Source organism: Rhinolophus sinicus, linkage group LG01 (assembly GCF_036562045.2).
Source record: "Rhinolophus sinicus isolate RSC01 linkage group LG01, ASM3656204v1, whole genome shotgun sequence".
Lineage (NCBI taxonomy): Eukaryota > Metazoa > Chordata > Mammalia > Chiroptera > Rhinolophidae > Rhinolophus > Rhinolophus sinicus.
In genome coordinates, this window is record NC_133751.1 from 7,116,797 (window position 1) to 7,142,607 (window position 25,811).

The 25,811-nt window shown below is 45.0% G+C and overlaps 1 protein-coding gene across 7 annotated transcripts in view; it reads left to right on the forward strand.

Moving 5' to 3' along the window:
- The window catches only part of HLCS (holocarboxylase synthetase), a 193,770-nt gene that overhangs the window by 34,242 nt on the left and 133,717 nt on the right, over window positions 1–25,811 (forward strand). For all 7 annotated transcript variants that reach the window (XM_019730302.2, XM_019730301.2, XM_074325502.1 and 4 more), the window contains exon 5: window positions 2,063–2,245. In XM_019730302.2, coding sequence (XP_019585861.2) covers window positions 2,063–2,245 — 183 coding nt within the window. The remainder of the gene's footprint in view (window positions 1–2,062; window positions 2,246–25,811) is intronic.

Genomic DNA, 25,811 nt, shown 5'->3' on the forward strand with positions numbered 1-25,811 from the left:
AGCTCAGTGGCAGCTCATTGTCTTCAATCTAGTTGTGGAGGACGCAGCTCACTGGCCCATGTGGGAATCAAACCGGCGACCCTGCTGTTCAGAGCTCATGCTCCAACCAACTGAGCCATCCGGCTGCAGCAAAAAGCCTTCATTTTAAAAGAAGCCAAGTTCTAGAAATGGGCCCATCACTATGGTAACAGCATTACAGCCAGAGGATGAGACAATGGTCAGATCCCACAGGGGACCAGGAGTGCAAATCCCACGTGAACACACTCTGCCATTCAGTCCTGTGAAGGGAGGTGCTAAGCCAGTGGTGGCCTCTCTTTTCGCTTTCTCTTGGCAGCTGACAAATGTGTTCCTCACACAATGTCAGTGGCTGTCTTTTCCCTTCTCTCGTGGAACTCTCGCTGGAGTCCTGGGAAGGAGGCCAGCCTTCCTTTTCCTCCTCGGAGTATCTCATGTGACAGCAAGTTCAGTGCACCCCACTGGGTGTGCTGCTGGGCTCTGTGTGTTCACTCAGCCCAGGGAGGACATGTGCCATTGGTCACGCTCGCCCCTCTCCCTGGGGCCCAGGTGGGCCTAGAGCCTCGCTCATTTGACTTCTGCCGCCTGTAAGGGGCAATCTCCAGGATAGCCACGTGCCCACGTGAGTTAAACGTGAGCTGCTGCTATACTGGAGACCCACACAGCAGCCCTGGCTTTGTCCACTGGGGAGGAGACGACACGTTTAGGGTAAGATCGTGTGGTAGGAAAGAGACTCAGTAGATTCCCATTTTCCTTACAAGATTTCTTTCTTCTGCCTGCTCTTCTCTTCAGGGCTTTAGAGGAGAGACCCGCCTGCTGCTGGGGCCGGGTGGCTGGGTTGGGGGTGAGGCAGGGGGCCCCTATAGACATGCTCTACCCACTTGTCACACTTGTCACCACAGGGCCATGGTGGACACTGCTCTACCCACTTGTCAGGTTGGGCTCCCCTTTCAACAGCTGGACCATTTGGACAGTACATGTGGACAGTATTTCTGGCTTGGTGAAGGCTTGGGTGGGAATTGGGAGATTTTAAGTTGCCTGAACGCTGGCACCATGCTTTTTATTTTCATAATGCTCCTTCACCATCAGGTCAGGAGCTCTGCGTACAGTGGAAACCCATAGCTGACCCCTGGCCCAAGCAAAACAATTCAGCAAACGCAGTCAGGTTGCTCTCCTGCGTACTCAGTATTCTGGCACCTTCCAGGCTTCAACGCCCAGTTAAAATCTGATCTCAAGCGAGCTCCAAGGTCCGGTACGTCCCTCTATACCAAAATGCAGACCTTTCATGGATAGGTGGGGCTGTTTTAATTTTCACTGGGCAGTAAAACCTGAACTAAATGCATGAAGTTCCTGATCTTAAAATTCAGTCAGGTGAAGAAGGAAGTGGGGCAGCCTTTCTGGGTTCCCCCCAAACCCACTCATCTATTTGAATTCCTGCAAAGACTGAAAACAGGGCCTAAGGCTGCTCTGCTCCCTGGTGTTGCTTTCCAGTAGTTACTACTAATACGTAGGGAAAGTGACCCATGTGCCTTCCTGAGTTTAGTAAAGACTTTATACCATGTTTCCCCGAAAAATAAGACCTAACCGGAAAATAAACCCTAGCATGATTTTTCAAGATGACGTTTCCTGAACATAAGCCCTAATGCTTCTTTTGGAGCAAAACTTAATGTAAGACCCGGTCTTCTTTTCGGGGAAACACGGTAGTTGGGATCTCAGCACAACCATATTTCTAAGTGTTTTGGTTGCATCACTAAGTTAAGGGACTTGCCCAAGAATGATTAGTGATACAAGTTGGGACCTGGAAAGAGTCTGATTTCTATTCCAGGGTCGTTTCCACAGCGGCTTCCCAGCCTGACAGCCACTTGAATAGGCTCTTTTGAATCTTTTTATTGCTTGTCATTACTTTCCAAATACTCAGATTCAAAGTTTATATCCTGTGGATAATGAGGAAGATTCGTGTTCAAGTTTTCAGAAACACTCGTAAAGACGCTGTTTCTCAGTGTCTCTCAGCGCCCCCGGTTTACAGGCTGGTGTCTCTCTCCCGCAGGTGTACTTGGAACTACCTCCCAGCTCTTCAGTAGTGCAAACTCAAGAGGATTTTAATCTGCTGAAGTCCAGCAATAGTGGAAGGTACGAAGTCCTTAAGGAGATCCTGACCGCCCTCGGCCTAAGCTGTGACGTCAAACAAGTTCCTGCCTTAACGCCTCTTCACTTGCTGTGGGCAACAGAGGTGAGTCCGTGCTGTCCAGCTGCCCTTCCTCAGAACGGCCCTTTTTCCTCACTCGGCCATGGCAGTGGGTTTCGACTTTGATTTTCTATTTCTCGTTTGACCTCAGGACGATCTTAAAGATGCCCAAGTATAACAGACATTTTTGGTGTTTGTGTGAAAGACAGCGGAATGAAGACTACTAATGTTTAGAAGGTGTTATGTCTTAAGGTTCGGATCCTTCCCACTTTTGGGGGAAAAAGGTCACTGTTTTATGTGTCAGGATGTATTTGCTTTTGGGATGAAAACCCTTTGTTTTGATTTGGGCCTTTCTCTGCAAACCTTTGGAAGGGAAAATCCCATTTTGTTTCATTTGTGCTCATGTCTGCCATCTTGTGGCGAAGCGGGCTCTGGATTTCAGTTTATACATTTTAGTTGTGTCTAACGGGGATAATGCCTATTGAGGTGGGGGTGTATGTGGGAATTTTCCTGGCCTTGTGTTTGCGTTTGATGCCTCTGGTTGATACCTGGTTTGGGCAGTTTTCCAGATTCTCCAAGTGTGTCTTCTTGCTAATCCCTTTGCTTTGCCAAGCTGTCAATTTCTTATTAATTGTGGCAAATTATTTTGTGGGCCTGTTTCTGTTCTCTCCTAAATAGGGAAATTGGTGAGTTGAGGGACATAACTGTGCAGATTCAGCAGATGCCTAATAGCCCAGGTGACTCGAAACACCAAACTTACCTGTTTTCCCTTGAAAAGAACACAGCACACCTCCTACCCCATCGTTTCAGAAGAGGAGGAACTCGGCTTGGATCTGCTCCATCTCTTAGCACACTGAGTGTGCGGGCGGAGCAGAGTAGAGCTGTGAGCTCCGAGTGAGCTGTGCTCGTGTGGGAGAGACAGATACGAAATCTGGAGCATGCAGGGTTAGGAGATTTTATAGCATAATGGGAGAACTAGATGAGAGACGTGACAGTTCTGTGTGAATTGTATTATTTAGAAGATAGTCCGACTATTCATAATATCATTAGATCGTTGGGAGGTTGAGTAAGTTACAAGCAGCTAAGGTTTCTCACAAGTGCCTGGTGCTATAAGAGATGTTTTTAATTTTAAAAGTTAACAATAAAGCGATAGATGCTTTTTTTGTTGTTCATCTACGAAACATTCTTTTATTGCGTTCTCATTACACAGTGTTTAGCCAGCTGGCATTCTTCTTAATGGGTGCTCTTTAGCATTAATGGTTTGACTTTTGTTTGCACCTTCGTCTCAGGAAATCAAAGCTCCACGTCATTTATCTGTTTATGTGTTCAGTTAATACAAGAAAAAGCATCACCTCTGTCTGGTGACTTACAAAAAAGTAGCAAAATAAAGCTTGTCCTCAGAGCTTCAACTCTCATTGATGACCCCCCAACAGGCCTCCCTGTGGAGGGATGGAGCAGAGCCACGTGGGTAGGGGCTGCTGGTCCCCAGGGGAGACGTGTGTGACTGTCACTCTCACAGACCTTCTCTCTCCCTCCTTCCTGAGTGGGGAGGGCCGAGGCTGGACATGGGAGGAGGTGCCTGTCTGCTCCAAGGTCAGAGAACGAGACAGACCCATGCTTGCCCTTGACCGAGCCCTTGACCTTTCCTGTAGTTCTGACCATGCTGGTCTTGGGACTTGCCCCTTCTGACTCTTGCACATAGCAGTGGAGAAGAAAGGGTCACCTCAGGTATTCCCTGTGAGCAGAAGTTTGGAACTCAAGGCTTTTCCTGTCTTCTTTAAGGTGGGTAACCTGCGATACCTAATGCTTTGTGTCGGGTATCTCTTTATATTAAAATACACAGAGGAAGCTTCATATTTTTGTTTTTCTGTTTTCTAAAACTGCCTGGGGGGAAGTGGGGGATTCATTTCTCCCTATTGATTGGTAACCGCTAATCACAAACCATGAGAATGAAATGCTGAAACAAATTAAAGCAGATATTTGTTCTGTATACACATACACAAATATTCCACACAGACTCCAAGCCAACCACAGCCCTCATTACATATTAACTTTGGAAAAGAGTAATTTTCAGCAATGTCCATTTCTCTTTTCGGGTCCTCCATTTGGTCTGGCTGGTCCTGGATAGCTCTACTGTGGGCTACTTTCTCCTCCAAGTGCTGCTCCCTGAATTCTGTTTCACTTTGGGAGCCCAAGGAACCGAGTGAGTGTAGGACCGTTGTGTATACCCTCATTTCTTAGTGCTCAGTAACTCCTCTCGGAGCACTTGTGTCTGCCGTTGGAGGAAAGGTAGGAATTTAGGAATTTAGGGTTTGTTGTCCTGGAATAAAGTTCTCTAAAGGATTCTCATGAGAATGAGTGTGAAGGTAGCTGCTTACCCACTGTGACAGTCTTTCTGGGGGCAGCTGGGTGATTCTTCCTGTTCTTCTGATGCCAAAGAAGAGACATGTTAGAACATCTTCTTGTCATTAATGCCGGTGGCTCAATAATTATAGATATAGATGATGGATGGGGACTGGAATGCTTTCTATTTGCTTTTTTCTTTCCTGCTGCCTTCTCATTGGTCCCCATGGAATTAAGTTACATGGAGAGGACCTTGGCATCCTGGGATCCTGTGATGTGATAGATCCATGGCCCATCCGTATTTGTCACCTGCCTTGCAGATGCCCGCGCTGGCTCTCTGCTTCCAAAAAACACTCTGTGCTGTTGGGGATCAAAGATCTCTCACCACAGGGTGTCGCTGCTGAGCTAGGCTGCCTGGTGAACGCCGCCCTGGAACTGTGAAGTAGTTCAGACATTTAATTTTTTTCTCTCGACATCAATTTCACGTAGTATAATTTAGTAGTTTTCCGTGATACTGGTGGCACTTTGTTTTGGTTCTGTAGAGATTATTTCAGTGTCACAGTTAATAATATTCATCTTTCATTAAACATTTACTTGTACTAGGTACTATTACAGGATGGAATATGAAAGAACAAAATATACATACTGGTTATCTAAATAGTTTTACGGCTTACCAGCTGTGTTTATACAGTTTGGTGCCTAGACACTCGCTCTTTATAGCCTGTAGCACAGAAGATTTATGAGGTACCGATGTGCTTCCATATTACTGTGATATGAATGAAAAAGAATAGCATGGCGATCCAAGTTGAAAACACACCCAAAGTACAGTCGAGCCTTAGCGGTTGCTAGGGGTGGCTCTGAGACCCAGACACCACAGCCGCACGTGGTTTCCGCTGTAAAATCCAGTCACGTATGACATCATGGCATCACCGCATGTGACCTGAAGAGGAAGCAGGGCTCTGCCTGGGTGCAGGTCTGGTAGGCCAGCAGGACTTCCTCCCTGAGCTGGGTCTTCCTGTTTCATAGACCCTCCCAGGGGCAGGAGGGACATTCGGGCTCCTGGGAGGGGCTACGTCAAAGGAACCAATAAAACACACGAGCACCTATATCCTAGAAAAAAGCCTGGAAGGATGTACAGTATATGTAGACATAGGGCTTGTTTTTGGGTGGTGGGCTAAAGGGTGGTTTTTAATAAGCTTTTAACGCTTTCTTTGTATTTTCCAAATTTTCTATAATGTACATGTATCATTGTTACAACAAGGAAAACCAGTTATTAAAAATTAAAAACGCAAGTTACTCTGTGTCAGTAGACTTGGAAGGCGTTCCATAAATGGGCAAACCTTGAATAAGAGGCAAGGAGTCTCCTCTAGATATTGATGTTTTATTTACTGCTCGACATCTATATTAATCATTTAAAAAGCATTGGTTTTGATAGTAAGTGATGTGATGCTGTCACATTAACACGCGTGCATCTTGGGGCCTCAGCTGTCCCTCGGCGCCCGTGGATGGAAGGTTCTACTGGCTCCTCATTGGGGTGCCCCACCCCTGCTTGGATGTAGCAGTTTCTGGACAGAACCCCTTGGACTGTTGTTTCTCACAGAGGACCACATGTGCGCTGCCATCACACGGTGAGTCCTTTCAAGCAGAGAACTTCCTTCCAGGAGCTACATGCTGGACCATCCGGTTCTGTGGAGCGAGGTTCTGGGCGGCCCCTACCCCGACCTCCTGCCACGGGTGGTGATGGGAAGTTAGCAGGAAGACAGCTCCCCTGTGGACATGAGTGTGTTTGTGAGTGGCCCTGATTTTACAGAAAAAAACGGTACTTTGTCTTGCAGAACCTGAAGTCCAGTTGAGAGACTCACCCTCTGATGTCCTTTTCTGGGCTGCGTTTCTGTCTTGATCTCTGCCGGGGAGATGGCAGCGGGGTTGGTGGACAGGCCAGGATGGGAACCTGAACGCAGGACACCCTCAGCCTCCCGCTCCCCCAGAGCCGGGTCCCTTTCCATCCCCCAGAGCAGCTGCAGGAGGAGGGGGGGCCTGCACCACCACTTTGGGGAGCTTGGCATGGCCCCTTAACCTGGGGTGTCCCTGCTTCGGTCCGGTCTGTGGAGCTCGGGGTTCTTTCAGAAACTCCAAAGTAGGGGTTCTCTGGGGCATTCCTTGCGTCTGGTGGCTAAACGTGGAGGCGACCCGAGAGAGAAGCAGGCAGGATGTTGCTAGCTGTACTGCTAGAGGGTATGTGGTTCCTTTGCCGGGGGGTGGGGGGGGGTGTCAAGGTGTAACTGTAACAAGAAGTGACAACTGGGTTTGTTATGAAAGCAACTGGCCCCAAATCACCCTGCTGTGTGCGCGTAACTGTGGTCGTGTGGGAGCTGTGGGGTGGATCATATATGCTTAAAAACAAAAACTAGTATCCCATTGCGTTCTGATTCAACCCCAAATTATTTGCCATGACACCTTTTGCTGTACCTCCCCCCCAAAAAAAAAACAACCCACAAGGTATTGTTGATAACGCTGGCTTTGAAACTTGGAAAGGTGTCAGCAAATTCCTGTACAGGCTCATCCACCCAGGCAGTTACTTATCTGATGTTGGTTGCTTTATGAAGAAACAGCCTAAATCATCCCATATGGTTTTTATTCCTCCTTCTTTTACTGACCACTTCATTTAGCAAACATCGCACGCCAACTAAGTGTGAGACCTCGCTGCGGAAGTTTCTAGAAAACAAGAGATAATGTCTCATTTCATGGCATGCTTTATAGTTAACCAAGTGCCTTCACGTGTGTCATGATCTCATCTGGTCCCACAGTAGCCCTGAGCGGAGGGGGTGGGGCGGGGGGGGGCTCCTCACCCCTCAGAAGAGCAGCCTGGGTTGTGGAGTTAATTAGAATTCTCCAATTAAAAAAAATATTTGCTTTTCATTTTTTTAGCTTAGTATTTGGTATGGAATGCTCCCCCCACCCCTTAATCCTGGTTCTGAAGCTTGACTATACAGTGAGGGAAACTTCTAGTGTTACTCTGAAATACAGCTTAAAAACCAACTTTTAGAGATCCAAATTAGAGAGAAAGTTAGAATTCCAGGTGCGCCCTGAATAGCGTTTGACATGTGGCTGACGTGGTGTCCTGGCGGCTGTGTTACAACACGGCACCAGCCAAGGAGCAGCTGGCAGATGAAAGCAAACATTGAAAAGCTTTTATAGCTATGAATGTTTTTAGGGGTCTTTCATATACCTCTCTCTCTCCTTTCTTTCTTCCTTCGCCCTTCACCTAAACTGGAAATTTTTTGTTTATTTTAACTGACTTCTTGTTATCAGCCTTAATACCTGTGGCAAAGGTGACATGATGGGTTTTGACATCGAAATGCAAAACAATTGACACTCGGGGTGTTTTCCTTAGCTGCCTTTATTTTGTTTTTTGGGGGAGAGGCTTTTCAGCTACTGTGCATACTGTATTCTTCTTTGACTCTTGTTTCCACAAGATTGTTTCAAAGCAGCTCCTTTACAGTTAATGCCTCCGGGCTAAAATCAAGGCAGAGACTAATAATATGTGGTGGGAAATAGCAGCACATCTTGGTTGTTTTCCGCTTTTGACTGGAGGTGTTACAGTTTGGGTTTTCTCTGCTTTTGACTGGAGGAGTTAGAGTTTGGGTTTTCTCGCTGGCCGTCTGGGGCAGAGTAAGTGGGTCTCTGGTGATAAGCACATCATTCCCAGCGGTTTCTTTCTGGGGGTAGCAGCTATCTAGGCAGGGCGGTTTTATATCCTCAGACTATTTATATCCACCGCTTTGCAGTCACAGATTTGTGCATGGGAAACAGGCTCTTTTGGAATGAAAAATCCTTCAAGACCAAATGTTTTCTGTCTTCTACACCAGCTCTCTAATAGCTGCCATGTGTGAGCGGGTATGGATTCTGTATGGCGTTAGCTCCTGGGGAAGTTGATTGAAGCTGTCTGGGAAGTCTTGCAGTTTCTGAAGAGCAGATTTTTGTCTCCCAAGTCAAAAAAAGACACCCCAAGGAATAAGGTCACACCGGTACCAGGTCCGAGGGCCTGATCGAAGGGCCTGCACCTTGTGGTCAGGTGCACAGCCGAGGGCCGGGGTTGCGCTGGGCATGGCGGCCAGCTGCCCGAGATAACAGCCGAATCCCTGCATGGTGCTTCTCCCGACGCTGCAGCTGCCGTGTCGGTTCAGGAATGCCGGGGTCTGAGACCTGAACACTGTTCAATCAGGGTCGTCCTTCAGTTTTCGGGGATGTGAATTATCGTTGGGGGAGAGGCCACATTGTCTTTCCATTCATGCTAATAATTTGGGAACGCTGCTCCGAGAATTGGGCCCTCCTGAAAAAATGTTTACCGTGTTTCGGGGTTTCAAGACTGACAGGCAATTTGTGGCCCCGCCTGGTGTGTAATGCCTGTTTCCCTGGCCTGGGCAGGTACCAGACTGGTGGTGTGGCCATGCCCGGTCTCAGCGGTGGGCTGGGTCAGTCCAGATGGAGGTTTCTGTGGCTTCCTCGTGCAAGCAGGCCAGCATGGCAGCAGGAAAACTCAGCCCAGGTCAGTCCGTCTGTCTGTCCATCATTCTGTTTCTCTTGGAGACAGGAAGACAAGGTGAATCACTTTCTGAGTTTTATTCTTGTTTCGGGCCCCCCATAGCTGCCTCTCAGCAGGTGCATCTTTCCAGAAGCTGCTGTGCCGACTGGCCACACACAGCCTTCCAGGTACTGTACATTTCTAGTCGCTTCTACACCAACCCACTGCTTGTGTTGGAGTTCTCTTTCTGAAATTTTCCTTAGGCCTCAGTTTAATAGTGTGATCAGTGGAAGAGACATTGGAGTTACGGGCTGTAATTTTGGTTCTTGGAGATGCTCTTCCTCAGGAAAAATTCTAGAGGTCAAACCCTATTTGATCAATTGAGGAACATGGATTTAAATGAAAACAGCTTAGTCTTTAGAACATTGGTTTTAATGGATATATTTTAGTGGTATTTGAGTCTTTACAATTTTAACATGTGAATTAAAAATATATACATTCACATGTTTGTTTTAACTAACCCTTCAAGAAAACACTGTAGGATTGCTGAAATAGAACCTTCCTCTGGGGAGAGGGCTTTTCCCCATTTGCCGCCGAGGATGAGGCAGACTCAGGGTATAATATCTAGAGATTTCTGTTACAAAAGGAAACCCACTCTCCCACCAACACATGCAAATGGACAACGTAATTTTGTTATATGGGTGGAAGATCTGTGTGTCTCCTGTGTCTGTCGGTCCAAGTGTGGGGAGATAGGGGTTATGGGTGAAGAGATAAATTACGTTAGCACCCACACCCCAAGATTTAAATTCAAGATTTAAATTCAAATTCTAAATAGAATCCTGTGACGCTGAACTGGCAGGGACTATCACCAGTCAGCGGGATTGCCAGATTTGAAATGGACGCAGCACCGAACTATTTGTCAGTCTCTCAAACCACATGTCTTTCCCGAGCCCTGAACTGTAAAAACATTTAGTTTACACCTACTTGCCTCCTGCAGGCAAAGTAAAAGTTTGAAAAATTAAAATTAAAAGTGAATATTCTCCTTAGAAAACTTGTACAGCTTTGATTCTCAGCGCCATAGGAAAGCATTTGACTAGTTGTTTTCTTGTCTTTGAGCAAAGCTGGATCCTACATACAGCAGTTATTACAATGATTGAATGATACAACCACTAATCCTCCTTTCCTGTTTTTAATGTCAGTAAATACGGAAATATGTCTTTTAAAAGAAAACATTAAACTGTGGTTTCCTAAATTGAAAAAATGATGGTTCATTTTGGGGGTGGGGGGTGGGAGTGGGAAACATCCAGACGCTTTCATCTTTCAGCCTAGAGTTGCCAGGGCTATTACTCGAGTTTTGCTTTAAATAGTCAGCTTCGCTATACATGACGATTTATGTTTCTATTTGACTGTTTAGTCCATAAAATGCTTTAAAGGTCCAAGGTCTGTAATTTTGAAGCATTCTCTTCTTTGTGTGTATTTTCCTTCCGTGATGGTGGGATTAGGTGTGGACTCAGGTTGGCCAAATGGGCTCGTCACAGAAGATGGCTTTTTAAAGGACAGCCCGCTGTTACTGAATTCTCATTACCAAACCATCTCTATTCTCGTGGGGGAAGGTAGATGAGATGACCCTTCACATCTTTTCCAGCCTCTGCAGTATTTATGCTGGTCCCAGAAAAGCAATTAGATGAAAAAAAAAAAAAAAAAATCCAACAATTTTGTTTTAAAACTTTTTAAATAGTTCCTTTAGATTCTTTTTTTTTGGTAAGAATTTCTGATTATAAACATTTTCATTTTTATGCTGGAACCGTTTGAAATCATTAGTTCCTTTTCCCAGTTAATTTAAGCACAATGAAGAAAGTTTTACTTTCTGCTTTATTTTATTTCAGGCTCTTTCGCAAATAAATTTTCCTGTTAAGAATTATCAGTGCAATACATAGCAGACTCAAAGTTACAAACAAGTTGCGATTTCAAAGTTTGTATGTTACATTGGCTGTTTTAAAAACACGGCGCCCCTTATTTATGTCAGTAGGCTTTTCCCACCAGCTCACGTATGTTTTCATGCTCCGTAATGCAGTTCACCCACGGCATACATACACCGTGCGGTACAGTATCTGACAGATTCGGGCTTGCGGATCACACATGCAGTGGGAAATCACGGAACATCTCTTGCTACTTCTCCAGAGTGGGACTCAGAATCTAACACCTATATTTCACACAGTGCTCGCAAACAGTCGTGTTGGACACCTGGCAATACTGTAGTATATGTGCCCTCATGGAGAATTAATGAATTTGCATTGGTAGGTTAATACTTTTCTTATATTTAAGAAAACGTTTTTTATTCATTCATAGTAACTGTTGAACTGTACGCACAAGTGAAAGAAAATGTTTCGTAGGAAATTTCAAATATACAAAAGATAGAAACAGAATGATATCATGAACCCCTATGTACTCGTCGCCCTGCTTCATAGTTTTCCATTCTGGCCTTATTTCAACTATTCCTACCCACTCCTCTTTTCTGTATTATTTTGAAGCAAATCTCAGATCAGATCTTCCATCTGTAAATATTTTAGTATGTGTCTCTAAAAGATAAGAGCGCTGTTTAAAAACATAACCCAAATACCACCGTCACACCTAAAAGAAAACAATTCCCTCACACAGTCTCTCACTCAGTCAGAGTTCCAGTTTCTAATCAGGCGTATTTAAAGATGGGCTGTATCATCCGTGCGTTGTGTGTACGTGTCCGTTCCTTTATAAAAGTGCAAGAAGGAAGCATTGTAACTTTTGGGGGGAAGTGATTTGGAAAGTTGATTTCTGTGCCTCCTTTGAAATGCCATATTTTTGCTCCCGATATTTGGCTATTCTGAAAATAGCAACAAATAACCATTTGTAAGAACATGTAAAACACACCCTGCATGTTGAAGTTTTGTCCTGACTCTCGCCCATGTAGAGCCAAACCTGAGTTCCTCGCCCTCCCTTCTCCACACGCACAGCCCTGGGTTTCTGTAGCAGAGGTGGGATTGATTTTTGCTCCGTATATGCTTTCGGTTCGGGTTGATGTTTAGCCTTTGACCCAGCCACTTTCTTACAATAAACAGTTTGTTGATGAGAGCAGCTGCCCAGCAGATTGTTTCCAGATTGTTCTCGTGGCTGAGGACAGAGTGCACCTTAATGAAGAAGTTGGCTTGAAGCTGCGGCTTCTCCTTGTGGTTGTCTGCCTTTGAAACCAACTGTCGGCCTCTGAACATTCTTCTATTTATATCCCGTGAAATGGCGTGAACCTGTGGCACTAGAAATCAGGCCTCACAGTCTTCACTGTTTTATTTTATTCTCTGAGTGAATGATAGCAGCATTTTCTAGAAGTGCCTGCCATATGGTGCAGTCTTGACTGTTTGATTTTGTTCTCTGAATGAGTGATAGCAGCATTTTCTAGAAGTTTCTGCCATATTCCTTATATAACAGTGGGCATTCCCAGCATTTGGTATGTGTCTGGTGGAGCTGTGTAGAGAAGTCGACAAAACACGCTTTATTTTGTGTAGGAATCCGGGCTCCTTGAATATTTAAAGGTTTTGTACACAATTAAGGAACAAAGCACTTTTAAACTAAGGTAAGTATTATCTGCTTTGTATTATAATCTTGCCCTTTTAAAATAAATTTTATTTTTTTGAAAGACAGTACTGCTTTTTTTTTAAATGCAAAAGACAAGTACCCTAATGACTCGGTATTTATGTGATTCAAAGGTGCATCGTAGTTTGGATTTTTGCTGCTTCCCAGTCACCCCTGAGCTGTTACCTAGAATGGCCTGTCTGCTTGCAGCAACCTTCATTAAGTCAAGGTCAGAACTTTCAGCATCAGAGCCAACACTTTTTACTAAACTGGCCACCAGGGGCTGCTGTCAGAATGGTGAGGCTGAGCTCACCTCCCCAGAGGCAAGTTTACTTTTTCTACAACCAGTAAATTTTGTTAAGCTACCAATCCTGGTTTCAAACCCCAGGTCTCACTCCACAGCTCCAGTCACCAAGCATGCTCATGGCTCTATTCCTTGCAGCCAGGTATTACGTAGAACCTGGAGACAATTCAAGACCTAAGATTAAGACTTGTGTGTTTTTCATTCAGTGCCAATAAGCTGTTATTAATACACTGATTCCACACATACTGAAAAGCTTCATGAAACGCACTGGGGTTTGTGCTTGGGGAAAGTACTTCCTGCGTTTGGACTGTTCAGCATCCGGGCCTCTGGAGGAAGGGCCCTTGGTGATCCAAATCGGGGTTTTTAGGGAGGTGTTCTTGCCTGCAGTGGCCTTAGCAACCCTGTCTGAATGCAGACAACACAAAGGGTCATGCTGAACTGAGATGTGAAACGCTAAAAGGTGTTCTGGGTGGTTTTGTTTTTTGATATATATACAGAGGGTGCCAAAAAATGTACACACATATTAAGAAAGGAAAACTGTATTAATTGTAATATTCAATATATACCGATAACAAAAGATGAATACAAGTCATGTTTGACTTCTGCAATTACAAGAGGTGCTCAAAGTGGTTGCCATCAGCGTCCAGACACTTCTGATTACGGCAAACTACTGCTTGAGCAATGTTGATCAAAGTGTCCATGTGTATACATTTTTTTGGCACCCCCGGTATATATTTTTTTATTACAAAAACTGTGTCTTTGATGATTCCAGGATTAACAGCAGGACAAAAACCTACAGCGAATGTCAGAGCTGGCAGGGGACTTAGAGTTTCTGGAGCAAATCCCTTCATTTCCTCCCAACTTTTTATTTAAAAAAAAAATTAAAATCTTAGAAAGGGTAAAAGAATAATACACAAATCCTACGTAACCTACACCTGGATTCACCCCTGGTTAACATTTTGTCGCATTTTTATAAAGCGGGTTTGGTTGTTTTAAAAGATGCATATGTTATTGCCTTTATGTAAAACACAAAGCATAGAACTTTCCGTAAGTTCTTTATGAGAGCATGAGCCTTCGGCAGTTTTGCTCCTATGAGTTGGCGGGAGAGTGGTGGTCGTTTCCACGTGGCCCTGGGCTTGTTTATTTGAAGTCAAACCAGTAGAGACTGGTTTGTAATGGTTCTGGATGGCTGGTCATCACCCTCCCGGGGTGTGGGGGCATCCGGTCTTCCCATCGGCCAGCACGTATACAATTCTGACAGTATAATATATTTTAGAAGTCCTTAAACTATAGAACACAACACATCTTTGAACCATATGCTATGAGGACAACTAGTTGATCTTTTATCCCCAACAAAGGGTTTCTACCCCGATTGACGAAAATCGCACCGATGCTCACGTCACGAGTTACAGGATTTACAATTTTTCTTTCAGCTTTCTAACCCACGTCTTGTGACTTGGAACCCTAGATCTGATTGCTCTCTTCCTTAAGAATGTTTTTTTTTTTTGTAGACTGTAAGTAGTGTACACATGCTGTTGTATTATTTATGTATCTGTCTGCCCCATTCAACTGTAATTCAAGATCACTGGAAGGCCAGGACCATATGTTGTTAATCTTTGTATCACTTTTCCAGTGTTTTGCCCATAGTAGGCATTTAGTGAGGGCATTTCTGTTTGGACACTTACAAAGCGTTTTGGCTTTTCCCATTAATGTGTTGTGAAACGCTTCCTCCGCTCCTGTGTCTGAGAGACGTGAGGGGCCTCGGGGGACAGGCCGCACTCAGTGGCCCACCCAGTTCGCACTGGCTGCGGGTCCGGCTCACTCACTCACCCTTTATTCAGGTACAATGGGGATTTGGTCAACAACCATGTTAAACAGTTGAAAAGAATCAGCTGTTGATGTGCCTGCGGAAAACTGACAAGATGGAGTGTCAGGAGAAAGTGGGAAGGGTTTTATCTTTTAGTAACGTGCTTTGCAGTTTGGAAACTCTACCCACGGCCTGCTGGTCAGTCAGCTGCTCCCATAAGCACACAGTCCTTTCTGTACTTTCTGAAACACGGGCCTCTCAGACCCTCTCCTTGGAATGCTTGATGTAGGTCTGCCCTCTTTTTGCACTTATGATGGGGCCCTACGCTCCTCCCCGGCTCCCCACCAATGTGGGGTTCCCTGGTAGTCTCAGAATTGTCCAGAGTGTCATGGTGGCGGCCCGTTGAACAAATGAAGCTTTGCTGAAATAACTGGACTAGATAGAAAGCTCTCGGCTTTCTCCGAATCCTCTTCAAACTGGCTACTCCTTTCTTTTCAGGTAACATGTATACTTTAATATTGGAACCCTAGAGGTGGTGTTCTTGTGGTTTTAACCAAGAATTAAACATTTGGGGCTAAACATTGAATCTTGAAGCTGACTTCTGAATGTTAAATAAGAGAAAGAGAGGATGTTCCCATTTTCTCGTTTTAGAACTGAAGCCACCAAGGCCCAGAGCAGGCAGCGCCTCCCGGCTGGTAGGTAGCAGAGCTGGTGACCTGAGTCTGAGCTGGGATCTCCTGTCCCCCACACAGCTCCCCAGAGGGGCAAGGCCAGGCTAACAGATGAGGGGCAAATAGTTTAGGACGGTGGGGCCTTGTGACGTCCTCAAAATCTGTGCCGGCCTGGCGCTCCAGGCCTGCTGCCCGCTCAGCAGGGTGGCGGTGTGGACACGTCTGTGTGTGTGCACGTGTCAGCCGGACGGGACGCGCCACCCCAGGGCGAGACCCCTGGTGTCCTGCTCGCAGCCGGGGCTCACAACGCAGAGCCTTTTTGGCTTCCCACGCCACGTCAGGAGCCTGTTTGTGTTGGCCTGGGACAAATGGCGGGCGTTTTACACAGGCAGCCTTAATGAAGGCCCTGGAGACTTCTACGGATGTTGAACCCAAACCCCCAAGCCCCGTCGGTGGAAGTTAGCGCCTCTCCTGGAGAAGCCATGGTGGAGCCCCGACCCGTAAAGCCTCCCTTTCTTTTAGTGCCGTCCATGGCTTTCTTTTGGTCTCCACACTTGCAGAATAGATTTCACCTCTAAAATGAGCCCATTTGGCCCAGCGGAGGTGTGATGCCTATAAAACCAGCCTTGTTAGAAATGACTTATTCATTACCTCTGTTTTATGGGTCCACCCAGCCTTTTGTGCTCTTTCGCTAGTTGGCAGGTAACAAAAAATGCAGTAAATCCATGGCCTTTCAGAGCCTCAGCCTGAGCGATACCTTTACATAATAAAAGGAATACAGTTTAACAGACGTTTATTGAGTGCCTACTCTGTCCCAGGCATGGGGACCTACAAATGACTGTGACGAGCTCAGCTTGTGAGGAGCTCCTGTTCATCAGAGTTACATACCATCTGCTGTAAATCCTTCGGAGCTGCAGTGGTCACCACTGAAGGACCAGGATGTGAGGTCCCCTGGTGCTTCAGGGCTGGCCTGCGAGAGGCAGCCACCTCAGTGAGCCCCCTCCGCCAGCTGCCAGCAGCCTGGGGCTCTCTCCCAGCAGGTGTGCTGGCCGCTGTCCAGGTTACCCGTCCCCTTGTTCTCTGCCCCTTCCTGGGCTCTGGTTGTTCTCTGCCACAAGGTTGCACTGGCAGGAAGTGAGAAAGGTGGACCGATTTTCTCTTTGCTCTGCCCTCTGGGCTTACGCCCCTGTGGGTGTCTCTGTCCTCTTGCACCTTGAGGCCTCTTGCTAGCCCGGGTGCTTCCCCATCTCTGCTTTTTGACTCTCCTAATTCTGCCCGTAACTCCCTTAAGTAACCCTTCTGTTGAATCTTGTTGAATATGCCATCTTTCTGGCTGACACCAGAGAGTGGCGAGTGGAAACTCACCTAAGTGATGCAACTTTGTGTCTCTGTGAAAATGTCCCCTTACAGGCTTGCCTAAGTAGACACAAATATTTGGTTAATGATAGACCCAAGCTTCAAATTTAAGTGTCTCTTACCAGACGCTTTACTCCCTCCCCTGCCTGCGCCCCTTCTCCCTCCCACCCTCCCAGCTCCAAGCCACACATCTGTTTTATCACTATTTCAGAGTTGCATAGTATATTGAGTTTGTATTTTTATTTGTGATGCCTCTGGTGTTTTGATGACAGTAAACCGACATTTGCTACATTGCTTCCTTCTGGGTTAGGTCTTCCTGCCGAGGACAGTGGGATAGGAATGAGAGCGAGGATTTGGCAGCTGGACAGATTGGGTTTCGTGGGTTCCAGTCCCAGCTCCGACTTCCTGGGTGGTGTGGGCACCATCGTGCCTTTGGAGGCCCTCTTTCCTCCAGGTGGATGGTGTTCTAGGGCAGACGTGTTCTCGCTGAGTGAGGGTTGGGCTCCGGGGCTGGAAGCACCCAGCACAGCTCCCCACGTGGAGTGGGTGTGCAGCACATAGCAGTTTTCATACCACAGACCTGGTCTACTGTCTGATGAAAGCGAACTTAATGTCACTTAGCAAAAGTCATTGCCAATCCCTCCTCCATCTCAGTGGAAAGTCACTCGGAGAAAGACTTGTTCTGAGAAGTCACGTGAGTGGCCTCTCTTGGTGATTTGCAGGTTAGGCAAGGAGGAACCCTGAGGAAAGCATAGTAAGACCCCTGGGGGTGCTACTCGGGCTGCCCCTCCATTGCCTCTGTGTACGTAGGGTGATTCGATGAGGGTCAGTGGACTGATTGCAAGAGGACAGGGAGCTTCTGGGAGAAAGGGGTTCAGACCTTGACCCCTTCTCTCTCTCTTTTTTAAAAAAATTGTGGTAAAATACATGTAACAAAGTTTGCTATTTTAATCTTTTTTAAGTGTACAATTCAATGGTGTTAATTTCATTCACAATCATGTGTGAATTATCTATTTCCAAAACTTTAATTTCCATTCATAGAGACACTGTACACAGTAATCAATAACTCCCCATTTTTCTCTGTTTTTCTCTTCCCCCAGCCCCTGGAAACCTCTGTTCTACTTTCTGTTTCTATGAATAAGCCTATTGCAGAGACCTCATATAAGTGGAATCAGACAGTATGTGTCTTTTGGTGTCTGGCCTGTTGCACTTAGCATGATGTGTTCGAGGTCCATTCATATGGTAGCATTTATCAGAACGTTATTCCTTTTTATGGTTGAAGAATTAGTCCTGCAGATATACCATATGTTGTTTATCCATTCACCTGTCCACACCTGGGCTGTTTCTACCTTTCGGCTGTTGTGAGCGATGATGCTATGAACGTGAGTGTGCGTGGATCTGCTCGAGTCCCTGCTTTCAGTTCTTTTGGGTACATTCCTGGGAATTGCTGGGTCCTGTGTTCATTCTCTGTTTAACTTCTTGAGGAATTGCCAAATTGGACCCCTGCTTTTTGGAGAGGCACTAGAGTCCCTCCGATGAGTTAAGCTAGACTGAACTGGGAAGAAATATCATCAAGGGCCCCACGGGAGGTCGGGGTGGTTGGTGCCAGACTTGCTATCAGGGCCCAGATGAGTGGCGTCCGCCCTGGATGCCCAGGGGCGGAAGAGGTGGTGGCACACAAGAGTCCAGCTGGAGAGTGTGTCCCCAAGTAATGAGGGCCGTGCTCCTGGGCCCCAGCCAGTTACTGCCATGTGGGAAGGAGTTTTCATTTCTCCAAAAGCAGCAAGAAATTTGATGTGAAATGTCCTAATTTTTAAGTGTTACAACTAATTCCAAATAGGTAGGCCAATTAAAACATGTCCCTGGGTTCATTTTGGCCCATGGGTATCCGTTGGTGATGGTTGACCCGTCGGGATGGACTGGTTTTAGCAGTGTGTCCCTGAGGCTAGAAGCCCACCGGGTCCATTCGCGCTTGGGTGACAGTGCTTGGGGTGGGTGGCTCAGCGTATTAGGGGAAGCAGGAATGCGGGGGCCATGGGTGCCCAGGCTGGGATGCAGTGCGGTCAAAGGGGGAATCGGACTGGTCAGACTGCAGTGGGCCAGCGGGGCTGCGACAGAAGCATCGGCCCGTGCAGGGGACAGTCAGACGAGGAGGCGCACATTCCAAACCCTGCCTGGTGCTGTGCTCTGCTCTGTCCTGACGCTTGGACTAAAAGCATCAGGGCACCTGAGCGATCCCCACCTTAGAAGAGGTCAGTCCTGCCCTTTCGGGAGCATCATCTTTTGATTATAAAGATCAGTGAGGCTGTGTGTCCTTATCACATGTGTGAAGACACTGAGTTAACGTGAAATGGGCTGTGACTATTCCGTTTGTAAAATATCTGTCGTGAGAAGGGGGTTGTTTCATGCCACGAGAGTAGAAGAGTGTCTACTCCTGTTTCCTTGAGACTGTCTAACTGAGAATGAGACACCCATAAAAACAGCTTGTATTCCATGTCTCTGTGGATTCATTTTCTGATTTATACACTTGTGGTTGCCTAGCAACTTACAATGTTATGACTGAAGCACAACTAATCTGATTATTTACAATGAGGCAAATGTGTCTCTGAGATAGAAAAACTTTATAGGATAAGATCAGTTGTTTGGTGTTTCTTGGGAAGAGGAGAACCAAAACACACATCAGAGATGGTAAATACATAGTTTGACTCCAACGCTGGATCAGAGCTATGGCTATATGGTACCTAGTGTTGAATCTTGTGACATGGACTTATCTAGGAGATGAGATGAGTGACGGGGTGGAATGGCCCTCATGTGACTGGACAGCCTGCTGGACGTCTCTGATCTTACTTGTGCTCCCTGTCGCACATGTTACAATATGTTAGCTAACCCTAGAGCAGCCACGTCTGTGTATTTGCACCAAATGTAAACTTAAGCATTCATTTCTTCAGGAGTTGGGATACAGGTGTTCTTTTGGACCTAAGTGAACAGAGTGTCATGGAGTTTAGTTATTGTTCAGTGTTGCACGAGCTTCTTGCTATTTGCATGTCTTAAAAAATCAACATTAGGTTGATTTATATTTGGTGTAGAGTTTGATAAACATATATGCCCCCAAGTAGCTACCATTAAAATCAGGACAGAGAACATTTCTAATATCTCACAAGACTCCCTTCTTCTCTTTCTCTGTCAGTCCTCGCCCACTCTCCCACCCCAAGCCCAGCCTCAGGCAATTACTAACCTGCGTTCTCCTATTATCCATTAGATTGGTCTTTTCTGGACTTGCATCTAAATTGAATCATACAGTATATACTCTTCTGTGTCTTCTTTTTGTTTTAATCAGTATTGTGTTTTTGAGATTCATCCATGTTGTTGCATATACTGTGTTTCCCCGAAAATAAGACCTAGCTGGACAATCAGCTCTAATGTGTCTTTTGGAGCAAAAATTAATATAAGACCTGGTCTTATTTTACTATAAGACCCTGTATTATATAATATAATATAATATAATATAATATAATATAATATAATAATATAATACAATACCGGGCCTTATATTAATTTTTGCTCCAAAAGATACATTAGAGCTAATTGGCTGGGTCTTATTTTCGGGGAAACACAGTATGAGTCATTCATTCCTTTTTATTCCTGAATCCTGTCCCATTGTGTGGACATGCCATACATATTTATCCACTCACCTGTTAGTGGACATTTGGGCGGTTTGCTTTTGTTTTTTGGCTATTATGAGTAAAGTTGCTATGACCATTCATGTACAAGTCTTTGTGTGGACGTGTGTTTTTATTTTGCTCGAATAAATATCTAGGAATAGAATTTCTGGATCATATGGCAAGTGTATGTTTAATTTGATAAGAAACTGCCAGTTTTCCAAAATTATTGTACCATTTTTATATCCCCACCAAGAGTTCTAGTTACGTCACATTATTTGCCAACACTAGATATTGTCAGAAATCAAAATTTTAGCAGGCGTGTAGTGGTATCTCATCATCATTTTAATTTGTGTTTCCCTGGTGACAAATGACGCTGAGTATTTTCTGATGTTTTCATTTGGGTAGTGTCTGTTCAAACCTTTTCAAACAGACAGTTGAATTGTTTGTTTTCTTATAATTCTGTTTTAAGAATTCTTTTTATATTCTGGATACAAGTCCTTTGTTAGATATGAGTGTGCTGAGAGCAGTTTCTCTCACTCTATTGTTTATCTTTTCATTTTTCTTAACATTATCTCTTGAAGAGTAGCAGTTCTTAAGTTTTTTTTGAGGTTCAGTTTATCATTTTTTTCTTTTATGGTTCATACTCTTTTTATTCTAACTGAGAAAAGCTTTATTCCAAGGTCAGAAAGTTTTTCTCCAACATTTTATTTTTGAAGTTTCATAGTTTTACATTTAGGTCTATGATTCATTTCAAGTTAATTTTTATATACTTTCAAAGTAAGGGTGAAGGGTTGTTTTTTGTTGTGGTTTTTTTTGCATATGAACGTGCAATTGTTTCAGCACTATGTATTGAAAAGATGATCCTCTTTGCAAGTGAATTACCTTGGCACTTTTGTTGAAAATCAGTGGGACATATATGTGTGGGCCTATTTGTGGGCATTATTCTATTTCAGTAATCTATTCGTGTGTATGCCAGTACCATACTGTCGATTATTGCAGTTTTATAATAAGTCTTGAAATCAGGTAATGTAAGTCTTCCAACTTTTTTCTTCCCAAAATTGTTTTGGTCATTCTAGGTCTTTTCTATTACTGTATGAGTTTTAGAATCAGCTTATCAATTTCTACCAAAAAAAAAAAAAAAAAAAAAAAAAAAAGCCTGCTAGGATTTTGATTGGGATTGCATTGACTCCCAATTTGGAGAAGAATTGACATCTTGACAGTATTTGGTCTTCTGATCCATGAACATGGTATATCTCTTCAATTATTTAGGGCTTCTTTAATTTTTAATTCAGTAGTGTTTTGTAGTTTTCAGTGTACATGTTTTGTTTAATTTATTCCTAAGTGTTTCAGATCTATTAAAATGGTATTTTCAAATAATTCAGACTCCAAATATTCATGGGTGGTATATAGAAATACACCAATTTTTGTGTATATAGAAATACACCCAATTTTTGTATATTGACCTTGTAGTTTGCAACCTTGCAAAACTCACTTACTAGTCCTGGTACTTTTTTAGTAGATTCCTTGGGGTTTTCATGTTGTGTGCAACATGTCCCAATAAGAAACAAAGGGACAGTCACCTTTCTTGAGAATGACTAGTGTTTCCCTAGTGCTGTGGCTAAGTCAGAAAGGCTATGTGACTATAAAACACTCAGTTTTTGGTTCCACCTAAATTGTACTTAATTAGCCTGAAATCTTAGAGAAAGGTAAATACTAAATTCTTGAAGTTCAAATGTTAAAAAAACAACATTAATTAGAAGGTTTTTATGAATTTCATTGGGGTGGAATTTGATAGCAGTTGATTTGTTTTCAGGAAGACTGATTTGACTTCAAAGATTTCAGATTTCTTTTTGATGCTTATGTATCCATATCAAGACCATCTCTTATTGTTGGCATTTTGGGGGGCTTTACCTCTTGATATGCATACATACATATACATATGTTACTTGTGGAGTTTTCTTGGTAAAGAATTTGACATGCATTTATATGGTGAATGCTTATTAATCATGCACTATTTGCCAGACCTGGCAGCTGGTGCCATGGGTACAGTTGGGAACAAGACAGGAACATGCATTCGCTGACTGCATGGGGCTTGCATTGTAGCAAGATAGTGGGGCCATTGGATAAATGGTTAAACACATTACAGAATTACAATTTGATAAGTGCTATAAAGTCATTAAGAGTTTATGAAAGAGAGTTCAACCCAGACTGGGACAGGCTGTGGGTCAGAGAAGTCTGCCCTAAAGAAATGACATTTCAGCTATGTTCTGGTAGTTGGGTTCAAAGACTTAGGTAGATTTGGGGCGGGGGGTTGGGTAATACTCCTTATGGCAGCCCCATTTGCCTTGATAGATGTAATGCAAACTTTTTTCTTCAAGAGCATTTCTACACTCCCTTAGTGGTCATTAGTAGAGTTAACCCAAGAATCATGACTTGTTCCTTTTCCCTACATGTGACATCAGCTACTGGTGTGGCTCTTAAGTCATTGTTGTACCTTGAGTGCATTTGAGAGGACGTATCAGGCAGATTTGCATCAAACAGGTAGGAATTCTGCTATTGCTTGCAAACATAATTTTATTCTCTTGTCCAGGGGTAATGGAGGTGGGAGAGCCTAAATACTTCCCCTGTGTACTCAGTTTTACTTGATGGCTTAAAGTTGCATTTGACTATAGTGAATATAAATAGTTAGGGAAATTATGTATAGTATATGGGTATATTTCTTAAGAGATTCCAGGTCTTATCTTCTTTTTTTTTTTTTTTAATTGGGGAAGGGGAACAGGACTTTATTGAGGAACAGTGTGTACTTCCACGATTTTTTTTTTTTCTCCCAAGTCAAGTTGTTGTCCTTTCAATCTTAGTTATGGAGGGCGCAGCTCAGCTCCAGGTCCAGTTGCCGTTGCTAGTTGCAGGGGTCGCAGCCCACCATCCCTTGTGGGAGTCGAACCGGCAACCTCGTGGATGAGAGGACACGCTCCAACCAACTGAGCCATTGGGGAGCTCAGCAGCAGCTCAGCTCAAGGTGCCGTGTTCAATTTTAGTTGCAGGGGGCGCTGCCCACCATCCCTTCTGGGAGTCGAGGAATCGAACCGGCAACCTTGTGGTTGAGAGCCTGTGCTCCAACCAACTGAGCCATCCGGGAGGCAGCTCAGCTCAAGGTGCTGTGTTCAATCTTAGTTGCAGGGGGCGGAGCCCACCATCCCTTGCGGGACTCGAGGAATTGAACCAGCAACCTTGTGGTTGAGAGCCCACTGGCCCATGTAGGAATTGAACCAGCAGCCTTTGGAGTTAGGAGCATGGAGCTCTAACCGCCTGAGCCACCGGGCTGGCCCCTCCAGGTCTTATCTTATATCTTTCAGTTTCTGTTTGTTCTGAGTAACTTTTTGGCTTTGAGTAAGTCTTGAAAGATGTATAAGAAAAAAAAGAAAACGTGTGCCTTGCTTTCGTCAATTTTAATTTATTTTGCATATTTGTGCATCGCTAAGTATTGTTTTCTAAAACAAATAATTGGGAGTATCACTTTAGTAATTAATAGACATAGCAGAGATAATGTAATTCCTTGAGAATCTGGCTCCCAACTTGTATGCCAGTAAGGATGGGTGATTAACTTTGGCGAGTCGGGTTGACCCTCTTCGCCGAAGGGAAGTGTATATGTGAATTTTTTGAGTGAATTCTCTTAGCACTTGTCGTACTCTTGTAGTTGGGTGTATGTATGTTGGTGTTTCCTCCTCTCTTCCCACTGTGGCACTCTTTCTGAGACACAGGAAATGCTCCATACATATTTCTTAGATGAATGACTTGCGCATGGCCCGTTGGATAATTCACTCCAGAGGAGAGTCCCTGCTTTATTCGGGTTTGGAATTCCCACCGAGTGCTAGCTGTGTCCTTTTGGCTTCATCCTGGTTTTCACTGGCTTTGAATGGGGGATTCATTTACATTGCCTACCCCTGCTGAATAACCACTTAACTCTCTGCTTGCGTTAATGAAAACTGCAGTTGAGAAGCTTCTTGTGACATCCAGCCGTCCTGGGAAATGTGATGAAAGGAATTCATATCTGTTACCTCTATGCCTGGAGGGTGTTGACCAAAGTTTAAGGAGCAGAGGTGGTTATAACTAACGGCCAGATTTGAGGTTTGGGGGTGTCATTGTCAATTCAGACTGCTACAACAGACTAGCACAGACCGGGGCAGCTTATGAACAACAGACACTTACTTCTCACACTTCTGGAGCCTGGAAGTCCGCAATCAGGAAGCCAGCATCGTTGGTTCTGGTGAGGGTCCTCTACTGGGGAATAGATGGCCGTCTTTCTGTTGTGTCCTCGGCAAGAGGGCAAGGGAGCGTTCTGGGTGGCTTTGTGAAGGCACCAGGCTCCTTCACGAGGGCCCCACCCTCATGATCTAATCCGCTCCCAAAGGCCCCAACTCCAAATGCCATCACCTTGGGGATTAGGATTTCAACATATGAATTTGTGGAGGGGGGGCAGCAACACTCAGCCCATTACCTTTGTGTGTTACTTACTAATTCTGTGTTCTTAACCTCTAGGAGAGTGCATAGCCAAGAAATAACCATGAACAGGGACTATTCCATTGAAAATTCATCTTAGTTTTTTGTGCAAAGATGGAAAGTTAGCACGTGTGCAGGATACAGCATAGCTTGTGGTAGCTCATGTCAGTTTGACCTCCTCCGATGTCTTTTCTGGTGGCTGTTCAGGCAGGATCACCTCCTGTTGTGCACTCCTCAAGTGGCACTTGGCTCCTCCCTCTGGCCTTGTCCCACCCTGTTTTGTCAGAGGTGCTGCCCTCACTCTTCTCCCCACCGGGCTGGGCTCTTAGGCCAGGACCGTCCCTTTATTTCTGTCTCCGTCAGTGCCTCGTGTGGAGTGGGTCAGTCACATCGCTGCTTTATTTACACACCTCTGCCTTCTCCGGACCCATGCTGCAGAGCTGCGTCGCTGAGCGTGGCTGCACAAAAACACAAAACTGTGCCAACTGCTTATCTAACTTCAGAATCTCTAAGCTTAGGTGGACCCTGAATGCTTCCTGGTCCTCATACTATTTTCCCTGCTTCCTTCATTTTCTCACTTTCCCTTCCCAAACCTCCAACACCTCCTTCCTCCTTTTTCGTTCTTAGCTAACAATCTTGCTTCCTGTCTATTGAGAAAATAGAAGGAATCAGAAGATGATGTCATCAGCCCCCAGCACCAGGACTCCCCCTGCCACGCGGCCTTGGAGCAGGGTGGTGGCCGCGTAGGTCAGTGCCCAGGGCTGTCCTGGAGGGCTGTGCGGCCAGCAAGGGGCAAGAGAGAGCTGTGACCCAGTGGGGAAGCAGCGCGGGGTGTCCCAG